The sequence below is a fragment of the Polypterus senegalus genome, chromosome 3, assembly GCF_016835505.1.
Source record: "Polypterus senegalus isolate Bchr_013 chromosome 3, ASM1683550v1, whole genome shotgun sequence".
NCBI lineage: Eukaryota > Metazoa > Chordata > Cladistia > Polypteriformes > Polypteridae > Polypterus > Polypterus senegalus.
The window spans coordinates 226,251,455-226,265,333 of NC_053156.1; the positions used below are offsets into that span (position 1 = coordinate 226,251,455).

At 37.1% G+C, this 13,879-nt stretch overlaps 1 protein-coding gene across 4 annotated transcripts in view; it reads left to right on the forward strand.

Annotated features, from left to right (window-relative positions):
• LOC120525937 (F-actin-monooxygenase mical1-like) overlaps window positions 1–13,879 on the forward strand; it is a 115,581-nt gene that overhangs the window by 45,090 nt on the left and 56,612 nt on the right. For all 4 annotated transcript variants that reach the window (XM_039748647.1, XM_039748643.1, XM_039748644.1 and 1 more), the window contains one exon: window positions 9,963–10,118. In XM_039748647.1, coding sequence (XP_039604581.1) covers window positions 9,963–10,118 — 156 coding nt within the window. The remainder of the gene's footprint in view (window positions 1–9,962; window positions 10,119–13,879) is intronic.

Below are 13,879 nucleotides of genomic sequence, written 5' to 3' on the forward strand. Positions count from 1 at the left end.
AAAGTGATAATTAACGGTTTACAATTATTATGTGAACACGTTCTGCTAGTATGTCCTTTAATGATAGAGAACCTTGTCTTGAGATCATGTTGCTGAGCCTTCCAGGGCTGATAACCCCAGTCATAGGTACCTGTATTTGCAAATACCCACTGCCATTTTTCACAATTACTGCCATAATGAGTGGAGACAGTAATCACACACACATTTTTCAGCCCTAGTCCATTGTTCATGGCTGCCGGTTCCACAAGGAGCAACAGTACAAAAGTCAATCTGGAGTGAGGTGGTCTTCCCTACTTGGAAAGTTAGTGTGGGAAGGTCCCCATAAGTTTGTTGTCCCATGTTCAAGGGGACAGAAAAAGTTATTAATAATAGAACTAAGAATGCCATTCTTTGCAAGTTGAGACGATCCAGGCAGGAAATCCTTCGACTTTAACAGCTTGAGATGTAGATAATAGCACCTGGAATGGTCCCCTCCAGCGAGGTTGATGCCAATGTTTCCTTCGGGTGTCTCTGACCAGTATCCGGGTTCCAAGGGGGATCTGGAACTTCATTGGTGGGGGACCGGTCCGCCAAGCCTTGTTAACTTGTTCGTGGACTTCCTTCAGGGAAGCTCGGAGACCTGCAAGACTTTACCTACATTAAACCTTTGGCATATGTAGAGAACCCTGTGGTTTCCCAATGCCACTCGACATCCTGAGTCATAGTGTCTTTTCCTGCATGATCCAGGCCATCTGAGAATTTGCCATTCCTGGAAAAGAAGCTTTTTGGAGGAAAGGTTTGTTTAGTTAATGGATGGATCTAAATTCCTTTCAGAGCTTTATCTGATCCCTCTTTCTGCAACGTCTTTATCTCCTTTTCTGTTGCTACAGTTCGTAGAGATAATACTGCATCCTCGTGTGACTCTTGTTCCTCCTTCTGTTATAGAAATAAAGAAGTTAGTGGTGAAGTAGGGTCCCAGGCGGCTTTCTTTGCCCACATGTCTGCTTGCATTTTCCCTCACTTACTGGATTCGTCTTCCCTGTGTGAGCTTGACACTTCACTACCGCAAGCGCACCTGTCAAATGAGATGTTTTTGTCTGTACTAAGATGGAATGTAGAGCATGGGGTACCTTAACAGTTAATAAACTCATGAGAAGAACATCTGACCATGCTAATATGGCCTCTGTTATTGCATCAGCTGCTTTCAAACAGGCTGGGATTGTAGCAGACACTGGATCCAGTTTTATTTGTTAATAATTTTTTTTTTTTAGAATAGTATGTGACCGGTCATTGTCTATTTTCTTGTTGTTGAGTTAATACTGCAGTCATACACCCCCCTTTCTCGTCCACAAACAGAGTGAAAGGACGAGACTACCGTAGTCCGGAACTCTTAACGCAGCGCAGACATAAAATTTAGTTTATATCAGTTAAAGCCTTCTCAGCCTTCTCCGTCCATGAAATTTTTCAGTCAAAACCAAATTAGAAGAGGTCGCTAATTCTTGGAGTGGCTGTGCTTTCCAAAAAAAAATCTTTTTAACCCATTGCCGGCAATATCAATATCATAACTTCCAAGAACAGACATAACTTGCCGTCTTGAAGACTGTGCACATTCCCCTGAAGTCAAATCATGACTCAGGTATTTCATTTTTCTTTCAACCCGTTGCAACTTTTTCCGGAACACTTTGTGCCCGATTTCGCTAGGAAGACCAACAAAGCCTTTGTGTCTTCTTTGCATTATTCCTGAGCCTCAGAACATAAAAGCAACTCATCTACATATTACACCAGGACACCACCCCCCTTTGGCCAATAACCTCTCAACTTTTTATCTTTTCAAATTCTTGTCCATAAACACACGAACACGCGCGCACACACACACACACATGCACACACCCCCACACGCGCACACACAGAGCCTCTGTATATCCCTGCGGAATCACAGTTCAGGTCCAACGCTTCCCTTTAAAAGTGAATGCGAACCAGAACTGAGACTCAAGGTGTACAGTAACTGAAAAGAAAGCATTCACAAGATCAGTAACAGAAAAACCACATAGCAGTAGCGGGACAGTACAGAGAATAGTGGAAGGTTTGAGACTATAGGAGTCCTAGGGTGTATAGCAGCATTGACTCCATGGAGGTCCTGAATGAATCGTCATAAATCATATGCTTTTTAACTGGAAGAATAGGAGAATATTGGATCAGAATAATGGCACCCCGCTTAACTAAATCAGCATAAACAATTGTAATACCAGTCCCAGCCTTAAACGAAATAAGATATTGTACACAATGTAAACGGAAGGATGATTTTGGGAAAATGACCAAGGGTTCAGAATGAGCTATTCAGACAAAATATTATTTCCCTTGTACCCAGAGAGATGAGTGGAGCAAATCTAATTTAAAAATTTTAGGGGAAACAGCATGGGTTTAGGTGGAGAAGTGAAAGATAAATGACAGAACGGATCGGGTTACAGGTACAACTACTTCTACTGTTATTTTCTTAACAGATCTATCTGGGTGAACTAAATGTTAGGTCCCTCATACTCCCAATCCTCCCTTCTGGACATGCTATTACCAATTGTCTCACATTATGCCACTGAAAACGAGAGGATTTAGCAATGAGGATATGTGGTAAAACCACTAGAAGAAAAGCGATTGTTGTAAAAGAGTAATACTGCTCCAGCCAGTTTTGCTGAGATATAACAGTTCGTTAGGCAGTCTCTTTTTCTGAAAACAGCAGCTGAAAAGTCCAAGAGTCAGACTTCATCATAATACAGTCCAAAAATCATGCAATACAGTAAAATGATTTTGAATACTGTAATCCAAGAGGAACCCAGGACAGCAGAGATTTTGCTGTTTTTGAGACAAACATGAACAATCAAGGAAGCATACAAGCATGTAATGGTGGTGGTCAGTGCAATGGCGGTGTGCTGTTCTGATGCAACCTTCACTCCCTTATTTGTAACTGAAATGCAAAGGCACAGGCGGACCATCAAGTCTTGTCAAAGTTCACTGGGCATTAGAGGGCTGATATATTTTGCTTTTATTTGTGCTCATAACTGTCCACTGAACACTGAACTGGCCACTATCAACCCGCTGTCGTCCCAGAGTCTCTGTCCATTGCACTCTCACATCATTTCAGCCTGAAATGAGCTTTCCTTCTAAGGACCTGAATCCATTCTGCAGCATTTGGCTTATATATGTCATCTAATTGTTTCTTCATTGTCATGAACTGGTTCAGCAATTCCTGCACCATCTCTTTTAATTCTTGCAGGTCCCAGTTTCGTTGCACCATGAAGGTGGGACAGTTTTAATCTGAGTCAGGCTGTTGTACATTATATTGCGGAAAGGGCACTTGTATTAATGGTGCTTGAAATTCCATCCTTTCATATTCATGTTTTTTTATCCTGAGGAGTCAGAATCAGGTCATATTAGGCATCCCTTTTCCCGCTTCTTCATCCCTCTCTGGCTGAAACTGTTCATTTTAAAAAAATCATCGGGACCATCTTCTTCCTCTCCCTCATTAATTCCTCCAGCTGCCCAAGGGGTGGTGATGGACTATTGTCCTCAAAGGGAGTTTAAACACATGCTGTCACTAAATCAAGGTATAATCTGTTCTTCTTTTTCATATATTTTTATTTATTTATTCTTCCATTTTTATCCGGACTTTTGGGACAGTTCTTGCATTATCAAGAACAACTTTTCTTTTCTGCTATAAGTTTCATTTGGCTTTGCAGTCCCTCATTGCACTTCTGCATCGCTTTCAGGGCTCTATCTTTAATTATCAATTCCCATCTATTAAAACATTTCCATTTTCTCGACTAGAGCACCCTCGTGCTTTTCTATATACAATCTACCTAACTTCCTGTAGTTCACTCATATCACCAGAGCCTTCTACTGGCCACCTGCCCCTGCTCTGTTCATTCCACCATTTACAAATTTTTTTTTTTTTAAATCTAACCCTGTTTTCTGTTCTATGTAGCGTCTTGGAAAGCCGTTTTTTTCCTTGGTATGTTTCGAAAACAATAATCTGAACAGAGGCTCCTCATTCACACCTTGTTTTTTCAATCTCTTTCTTTAGCGACTTCCCGACCGGGAGGTACTTTCCCTTTTTATTAAATTTCCACCTCTCCCTTCTAATTATAAGTCTCCTTAAGACTCCGTCTCATTCCAAGAGGCGCTCTAATCGTTACGTCCCAGTACCTCTCCCGGACGGTAAAGCAATTGTACTCAGCGGTCACCGATCTTATTCCTGTCTGCAATTAGCACCTTCACTCGGGTTCTCCAACACGAGTGGAACTGTTCGGGTGCCAAATAAACAGTGGAAGTAACACCCGAGGAAGACAGGAATAGTTCAATCAATTAGTTTTATTCAGTCACAGATGAGTACGTTGATTCATGCTTTCTGTTTCCCAAAGGAGTTTTAACCGGTTTGCTATTAGTTTTCCCCATGGTCAGTGAGTTTTCCGCACTCTTTTTGCTAAACCCAGCCTCAATTGTCGCTTCACTCCCGGTCCCTCCTGTTCTCCGGTCCACCGGATGATCAACCTGATTAGCGGACTGACAGTTTCACCCGAAGGCCGCTGGTTACCACTGTTTAGGTGATCATTTCCTGAGTGACCCGTTGAGTTCAGAATATAACCAGACCGTTAGAGCAAAGAGTCTCGCCCTCCAACAGTGCTTTTTCCCGATCACGAAATGTTCAGTTATTTATCTATTCTTCCCACTCCCTTCCTTTATTTTACTTTTAAGCCTCTAAGAGACTTCTTCTTCATTTCCTAGGAGTGTACTAACTCATGTCCTTAACATTCATAATCTTTACACTGTTTTATTTCCGAGCTTATCTATACATTCCGGTCCACTCACTGCCTGGTTTCTTTTCCCCGGTCGGACTCCTTCGGTCTACTCACCAAGAATTTTTCCTCCCGCCTGGAAGTTCCCAGTTTACTCGACATTCAGGAAGAATCAGAGGAGGTCAAGGATTCCCCATGCAGGAGTCGCCCGAGGCAGGCCAGTCCTAACTTTTTCCGGATCTGGTCCTCCCGACCCGCCGGTGTCGGTCCTTTACCAGTCCTCTGGGCGATCCGCTCAAGGAGTCGCGTCTCTGCCCCACGTTGGCCAAAACTGTGAGCTGAAGTCGAAACAACGGAAGAACTTAAACCCAATTAAAGTAAAAATAATTTCTTTTATTCTTAATTCTTGGTGAGTAGAAAAAATGTGAGACTGCCTCTTTCCAACTCAGTCGACTGATTTGGGTTTTAGCAGAATACCTAAAGTAAACCCGTTCTCTCTTTTATATCCTAGAAAAGAAAAAAACCCTAGCAGTTCATTCTGAGGTTATACATAGTTAAAGTTAACTCTTAAGTTATGACATACTGAAATGTCCTAAACCATTAAACAAACAGTCATTTGCATTCTTAAGGAATACACCCTTCTATTTCTACACACTTAGAATCAATTTAAACATTCTTATAGTCTAAAAAGATCTTACAATCTTCACAGGGTCTTCTGATAGTATCAAATGTCAGTCTTTCCTCATAAAGAAATGCAAGCTAATAATGTTGTAAGTCTTTTTTTCTTTCTCACACCAAATTTTTTTTTTTTTTTTTCGTTCTTTTTTTGGGTAGTTCAAGCTCAGTAGAATTTCATGATATTACAAGATTCTATATCTAACGTTTGTCTTTTGGAACTTTTTAAGCATGATGTCATAGTCTTGTTGTTTTTTTTTTTGATTTTTTTAAAATCAAATAACATTCCAAACAAATAAATAACCCTGGTTTTACAAAAAAAAAAGGTTCAAAACAAATCAACCCCCACCCCTGAGAAAGGGAGCTAGACCAGCAGAGTAAAACTTTAAGGCTGTAAAAATAAGTAAATAGATTACTTTTTTTTTTAAAATAGATAAATTAATAAATGAATACGCATAAATGGAGTGGAGAGAAACTGTTTCCTCAATTTAAATGCTTATTCTAAAATGTTATTGATTAGATCCTGCCTGGTTTTTATAAAGTTTTGTACAGATCCTCTAAGTGAGTATTTAATTTTCTCCCCAATTTCAAATAGTATATAACATCAGTTACCCACTGACTTAGAATAGGAGAGTTAGGATTCTTCCAGTTGAGCAAGATAAGTCTATGTGTTACTACTATAGTGTAGTAAAGGCAATTACAGTTTGCTTCTCCTTCTCCACTTTAAACCCATCTGGAAGTACACCAAAGATAGCTGTTAGTGGATTAGGAGCGATTGTGACACCAAGGCTGTCTGAAAGGCATTTAAAGATTTTGGTCCAAAATGATGTTCATGTGGTGCAGGATCAAAACATGTGGCCCAGTGAGGCGGAAATTGATTGCAGCGTTCGCAGGTTGGATCTTGCCCTGGAAACATTTTGGACAATTTTAAATGAGTGAGATGCGCTCGATTATATAATTTTGATTTGAATAATTCATATTAATGTATGTAATTCATAATAATGTTTTGTGCATATGGAGCTGGAGTGATTTCTGTGCATTGCTACTTTCCACTCCTTTTCTGAGATATTGAGTGAGAGATCCTTTTCCCACTGTACTCTTGGATCTTTGAAAGGGTGGGACTGTAAAATTGTTTTATATATTACGGAAATGCTATTTGAGTCCTCAAGACTGATCAGTATTTTTTCCGGCATATAGGTAGGTGGGAGGTGAGGAAAATTGGGTAGGTTCTGTTTAACAAAGTTTCTAATTTAAAGGTAGTGAAAGAAATGTGTTGCTGGAAAGTTAAATTTGGAGTGTAATTGTTTGTAGGATGCAATGGCGTTGTCTATGTACAGATCTCTAAGTGATGTTAATCCTGAATGGTCTTCTTGTTCTAATGCACTGCTGTGGGAGAGAGTATATATTCTTCTGTGACCCAGGGCACCTTTGTTTCCAGTTCAGCTTAAAGCATGTAAAAGCTAGATGATTACCTAATGCAGTTTTTTTTTTTTTTTTTCTCAGAGCTTATTAAACAGCAAAAATTAAAACTGATAATTCAAGTTTTGGCTGGGTGTTTACTTAAAAGAGTTCTAATCTAGTCTTGGCGCATATGAAACACTTTTAACATGTCAGTCTTATTTATTCAATACTGTGTGCCTCAGGATTAGGTAAAGAACTTTCCTTGCATGTCCTTTTATGTTGTCTTCCTCTGCTGTGCGTGTTGCCATGTCCTCTACAACTTCACAGATCAGTGCCTGATCATATTTGGGGGTGGTTTCTCATCCAAGTACTGGCTGGGCCCAAACATACTTCACTTAAGCTGGATGACCTGTTCTGAAGTGGATGTGGTATGGATTCTAGAATTCAATTTGATATGAATGTCCTTCCAGGCTCCTCTCTGCCTATTAAAGTCTGCAGAGCTATAAGCTTATTCTTGATTAAAATTTGTGGTTATAATTCAGAAAGAAAGCTGTGTAAAGGTTAGCTAATGCTAGAGCTGTAGAGTAAGCTCAGCAACTGAAGTGTCCACTGTCGCATCTGTACTTTTAGTAAAAAGAAGGCCTTACATGCCACTGAAGGATCAACAAAAATGGGCCAAGCCAACTTTGTTGTAAATTACCAGCACAAAAGCTAACCAGATTTACTCTTTACAAAACTAGGGGGCTTCGCTCGCCAACCCTTGTTTTTGTTTTTCCGGATACACACTTTTAAGATTTTTTTTCTTTGAATTGTTGCTATTTCATTAGTTTCACTTTTGTTTCAGAACTTCTGTAAAAACAATATTTGGAGTCCCAACGTTCTGAATCTTTTGAATGAACTCCGTAAGACATGTTTAATGACTTTGTACCATAATTCTGGATAGCTTTCTCTGTTTGGAATTTCAGCACAGACAAAACAATGTACATCATCAGCTGTTAATAATTTTTTTTGCAAAGTAACCAATAAATGCATGTGAGGTAATATCTGTTTTTGAAATTCTCTTGACTTAAAGTTCAAAGCCTTACAATATATACATATTTCTGACATATCTTCTATTTACCTTTTCGTTATTTCTCCGAGTAATAATTTCTCTTTCTTTTTCGTTAATGCGATGTCATTTTTTTCTGCTTTCATATTCTGTATCTTGCTCTGCATGTGTTTGGCCCCCTTGTTTTTTAACCTTTTTATGACGGTTTACTTTGTTTTCTACTCTTTTATTTCTGACCTTGCTTTTTTTTTTTTTAATAACACCTAGCTCGTGGTGATTATTTTCCCTTTTTCAAGTAATAATTTCCGTTTGTTTGCACTCCTGCGATCTTTACTTTTTTTTTTTATACTTTCTAATTTTCCTACTTTCATATCTTTAACTTTGTCTACATGTGTATCACACCAACTTTTTTTTTTTTTTGAGCCTTTCGAATTCCATTGCTTTCATAATCTCTAACTTGGTCTGCATGTTCATAGCACCAACGTTCCAATTGGACGTGCTTTTTTTTTTCAATTCCACTTATTCCAGACTGATAATTACTTTCCTTATTTTCTGAATTTGCACCTAGATTATTCTTTTTCTTTTTTGTCTCTCCAATGCTTTTGGGTATCTTTTCTCCACGCTGCTTTCTTCTTTGCTTAGTCATCTACTTTTCATTTAAAATGTATTGCCTTTATACGCTTTATATGCACTGAGAGCCCTGGATCTGTGTGTGCTTAAAGCCAAAACACGACTGAGTTTGTTGTTGGCTGCCCTTGCTCTTATTTATTTGTAAGTAGGGTGTGTCTTGCAAGAATCTCATGTTCTATGTCCTTGCCAGATGGTCCTGGGTCAATGTTTTGGCACAAAGTCTCATGTTTAAGGTCCCCGCGAGACGCCTTGTGGCCAATCTCAACTAGTCTCGTGCGTCTTTTAAGTGCCTTCCGTGATCTTAACATGAAGATCATGTCTCGGCGACCTACTGTTTCTCTCCAGGATTTTTTTTTTTTTATAATAGAGAGAAATTTAGTAGCTTATAGAGTGTTGGGTTGTGATTGCACTTATCTATCAGTTATCTACTAGGATACAACTATTAACAGAGTTTATTTAAAGAAATGTTTTAGAAATAATTCAGGGAGATGTGAGTAATATTAAATTGGAAATTATACTTGGTGATGGATTATAGTGACTTAGAATGTTAGATACTTATTACTACACATGATTGGAGTAAATTGTCATATGTCATTAATAAGCCACAATGGCAGCATATAGGAAGTAAGATATTTTTACAAATGTTTAATATCACTGTTTGTGTTCTTTGCAAGGCTGCATCCTGTCTTTTGCCTTTTGCTCTACAATAGGCTTCAAAATCTAGTATCCATGAGATTAGATGTAGCAGGATGCGAAAGATACTGTAGATGGACACATACATGTCTTTGTATCTTATTGTATATTTTGAAACAAATTCTACCACCAGAATCTCTGTAACAATGATGTTCTAATACTTGTGATGAAAAGTTAAATGAACGAAAAAAGAGAAAAGCAAACATTAGACACGTTAATGGCTACATTTTCTCAAAAATTTTCCGTTTTTACTGGAAGAGTTCAAGAAAAATGTTTTGCAGTTGGGGTTTTGCATTGCAGGCTCCAGGGATTTAGGGATTCAAGAATGTACATGAGCAGACCTAGGCAACCCTGAAGTGGCTTAGGCATGGTCAGTAATTGATGAATGTATATAAAGATTTAAAGTGATATAATGGGTACCGCTGCTGCATCAGAACTTTGGGTATCCTGGTTGAAATTTAGTCTTGTCACTGTTGTGGATTTTGCATGCTCCACCTATGGCCTCATGGTATTTCACTGGAAAATGCTGTGTTTTTAACCATTCTGATGAAGAGAAGAATTTAGTGTAAACTGGTTTAATTACTAATTGGTTGTTTGTAACAGAGTGGCATCTTCTTTAAGTTTGTTGGCCAGATGTGAAAAGTTGCATTCTCTTCCACAGCGTTCATTTTGGTGATAATGTTATTTTTTTATCTAATCTTTTGGCACTGGTTCTTATACTAATTCAGATCTTCCCTTTTTTGATACAGGGTTCAGGAGGAAGGAAATGCGAGGAAAACTGGCAATTGGAATCACTGCAAACTTCATCAATAGGCACACAGCAGCCGAGGCCAAGGTCTCAGAGATCAGTGGTGTTGCCAAGATCTACAACCAAAAATTCTTTCAAAATCTGCACAAAGAGACAGGTCTTGAGCTTACTAATTTAATTTCCATTTACTGTATTTCAGAGTAGTGCTTTTGGCCTACTGGATGCATAGTTCTCCCTAGACATTCTGCAGTACAGTGTTTGGTTGAATATTATTACACTTAAGTATGTCACACCTAAACCGATTTTTTTACATTTTATTAGTTCAATAAAGCAGTATGAGGGGTGCAGCTTATAATTGTATATCAATTATTTAAATACAATTTTACATGATATTGAATACATTTTTGAGGTGTGATTGGCAGAAGGTTGTTGGGGCAAGAGTACCATTAGGATAACAGAGGGCATTGTTCAGTTCTGAGGCCTTGGTAGTATATTGTAATAAATCTTAATTCAGGCACATGACATGTGTTCAAATTCCACATAAAGTTGTCTATTCTGCAATCAGTGACAGAAAGAATATTCAGATATTGATAAGAATATATTGCATTGAACTTGTGTTTTGGATTCAGTGTGACTTTCCACCTTTAACTATGCATGGAAATATGAAATAATGGTGGACAGTACTTTAATTCTTTTTGAAAGGACCAGGACAAAAACCTTAGTGATGGTTGTTAAAAGGGTGAAAGAAACAGTGGCCTCAAGTTCCACATCAATGCACTTGAAAGAAAAAAAGTGCTCCTTCAGCTAAATATATTTATGTAACATACTTCTTTATAAGACTAGAAAAGTATATATAAATTAAGGTGTAGAAAAATTATGATGTGTTTAGTATATAACTAGGGCTTAGGTGCATAATTAGTGATGACGCCTTAAATCTGAGGTCCTTATGCCAATTCTTGAAGGATAACTTAGTCAAGATAGCAGCACACAGAGAATGGGAATAGCTTAGCAACAACCAATCATAAAGACAAAAAAATAATTAAGAAGACAATGTGAGCTGCTTCACTAGCAGATATAATAAGAGTATGCTATGACTTTAGCATTGATTTAAATGTTGATGCTGATGGTGTATCTTTAATTTTGGCACGAATAGTACATACTTCTCTAAGTAATTGCATTTGTTCTGAGAATTTTAAGAATAGTTGCATTTTGTCATCGTTGTAAATTTTTTTAAGTAATGGCATTCATTTCCTTTAGCATTAATTAACCAATTAGATAGATACTTTATTAATCCCAAGGGGAAATTCACAATTAATGCTACTTACCTGCATTATTTACTTTCGCTTTAGCAAAATTCAGTGATCAACACTAGTAATGATCCGAAATTATTTAATTAATAGGATTGAGAGTTACATTTTGAATGTTATTACTGTAGACACTAGGTATAAATCAATTATAACATTATATTTAAATACATTCCTGTGCCATTTATTGTATATTTACGTTTTAAAGTATTTGGATTTTAATTATATTATCAGTATTCAATTTTATATGCAGATTTCTATTGCCCTTAAAAGAAAATTAACATTAAACAACTCTGTGGCCTTCTTTCATCTTTGGTATAAAAATAGTTTACAATTATCATACCTAAATATTTTTAATATTTTTCATAATATTCCTTTATTGCCATATGCTACATAAACAACTGAGTTTTTTTTTTTTTATTCTCAGTTTTATTAAAAAAAAATCAAACAACAAAAAAACACTACTGAGCAGTCCTTCAGTACTGACTTTAATTATTGCTGTGCAAGGTCTCAGGAACACACACGTTCACATAAGACAGCTGGGTTAGTGGAGCTTGTCCACGTACTGAGTCTAAAGCAGCCAGCTTTTCTTGGCAGTAAAGATTGTTCTGTTATTTGCAAGAAATCTGGTATAAATTACATAACAGTTTTCAAGCTAGCTGCCAATGAGCAGTGGAGGTAGGCACAGACAGACAAACATTCTATAGCTGGAATAATTTACAAGAGGACTTAACACATATGTAGAGTCACTGTAGGATTTGATGTTGGCCCTACACCCTAGGCAGTAACATAAGACAGAAAGGTGATGGGAGGTGCTGCCTTAGACACTACTGAAAAACACATACATTTTAGTCAGAAAAAAACATACATGACATTCAAAAGAAAGACAAACAGTGCAAACTGTAAAGTATGAAAGACTATCTATCAGTTTTAAAATTAAGTGCAATCCGGCACAGAAAATTCACTGAAATGCAATGCCTGTTCATTTTGGCACAACCCTTGTAATAACTAAAAACAAATCAGTCAAATGATTCATTACTTTTCAGTGTGGCATGCAATGTAGTGTATTGGATTTCTTTCCGTGAACATCTATACATTGTGCTGGAGTGTCCACTGCTTCTCCATAACATCTGTAGCTTCCTAATTAATTCATGACGTTTGCTTTGGCAGTTTTATTCTTTCAGTATCAACATATGTCAAATATTAGGCACAGTGCAGATGATGAAGGAAAAAAAATGAGATAATGATGCAATTTCTAGTTGCCACAAATGGGGGTGGGGGTGGGTATAGAGTAAAGAAATGAAAAACCCAAGCACTGGTCACATTTAATATTGAGAAATACTAGGTATTTAGCTAGTTAAAATAGGCAGCTGTACTCGAATAACTAACAACAAACCATGTTAGACTACTTACTCTTAAGAGTAGACATTTCCATTGAGACCAGAATTACATTTCTGTCTGTTTTGTTCTGTAAGCTTTTGAAGAACATGCTTATAGCTGTTAGTGCACCAGCATGTAGTCATGATTGGAATTTCTTTTTACTTATACTGTCCATACTCCTTGCTCCACCTCATGAGGCACTATCTGCTCATTCAGTTTAATTTAGTTTGGGCACAAGTAATGTGTAGTCTTGAAAAGAAGACTATAATATGGCATTATAGTCCTCTATAGCAAATATCAGTACAATTAAAGCATCTTACTTTATTCCTTAATGTCTTTAAAAATTTGCTAATTTTATCTTATAACCATATTGGATGTAGAAAAGTTATAAGCACGTAGGTACATTTTTCCTAACCTGTTTTAGTGGCATATGGTAAAGTGCTTTTTGTTTAACTTGCATATGCTTTCTGATGTCTACTAGGAGCAACAAAACTTTAAATATAATATTTAAATTTCCCTTTCTATTTTCTTTATAATTAATCTTTTTCTATAGTGTTGTTTCTGCTCTTTTGCAAGAAATGTCTCTTAATGAGTAGTCCTTGGAAAATGGCATTGTAATAGTTCCCCTTCAGCATTCACTGTTTGCATCTGTGTTCATTACTAATCATCAGTATTTAGATACAATTAAATTAACAAACTCTACAGAAAAAATTACATTAAAGAGAATGTGGCAAAAGAAACATGAGCATTGAAATCTATGGTAAATAATACCAATATATACTGTATATATACTTTTTTTCCAGTAGTACTTATAGGCCAGACAACTAAGCAATACGATTCGAATTTAGAATGATGTTTTGATTGTGAAGTCAGTTGAAATAAAAAACCTGCAGCCTTGGGGGTCCACCAGGGCTGAATTTAAAAACCACAACTCACATTGTCTTCTTGGTTAAATGGGATAGTGTGTTATGGTTTGCTGTGGTATGTTGACTTGTAGATAATAACTTTGTGTGCAGCTTGAGTGTCATTGTCAGAAGAAAATGATTAGACATACAGGAATCAAAGGCAATATATAGCAAATGAAGGGGGGTGGATTTCTAGCTATAAATACGTAAACTGTATCTATCTGTCTATCGTATATAATATTTGTTAAGTATTATGGAACTCTGTCAAAATGTCTATTGTAATATTAACACCAAGGAACTCAAAACTGCTTACTATTTGTGAAAATTTT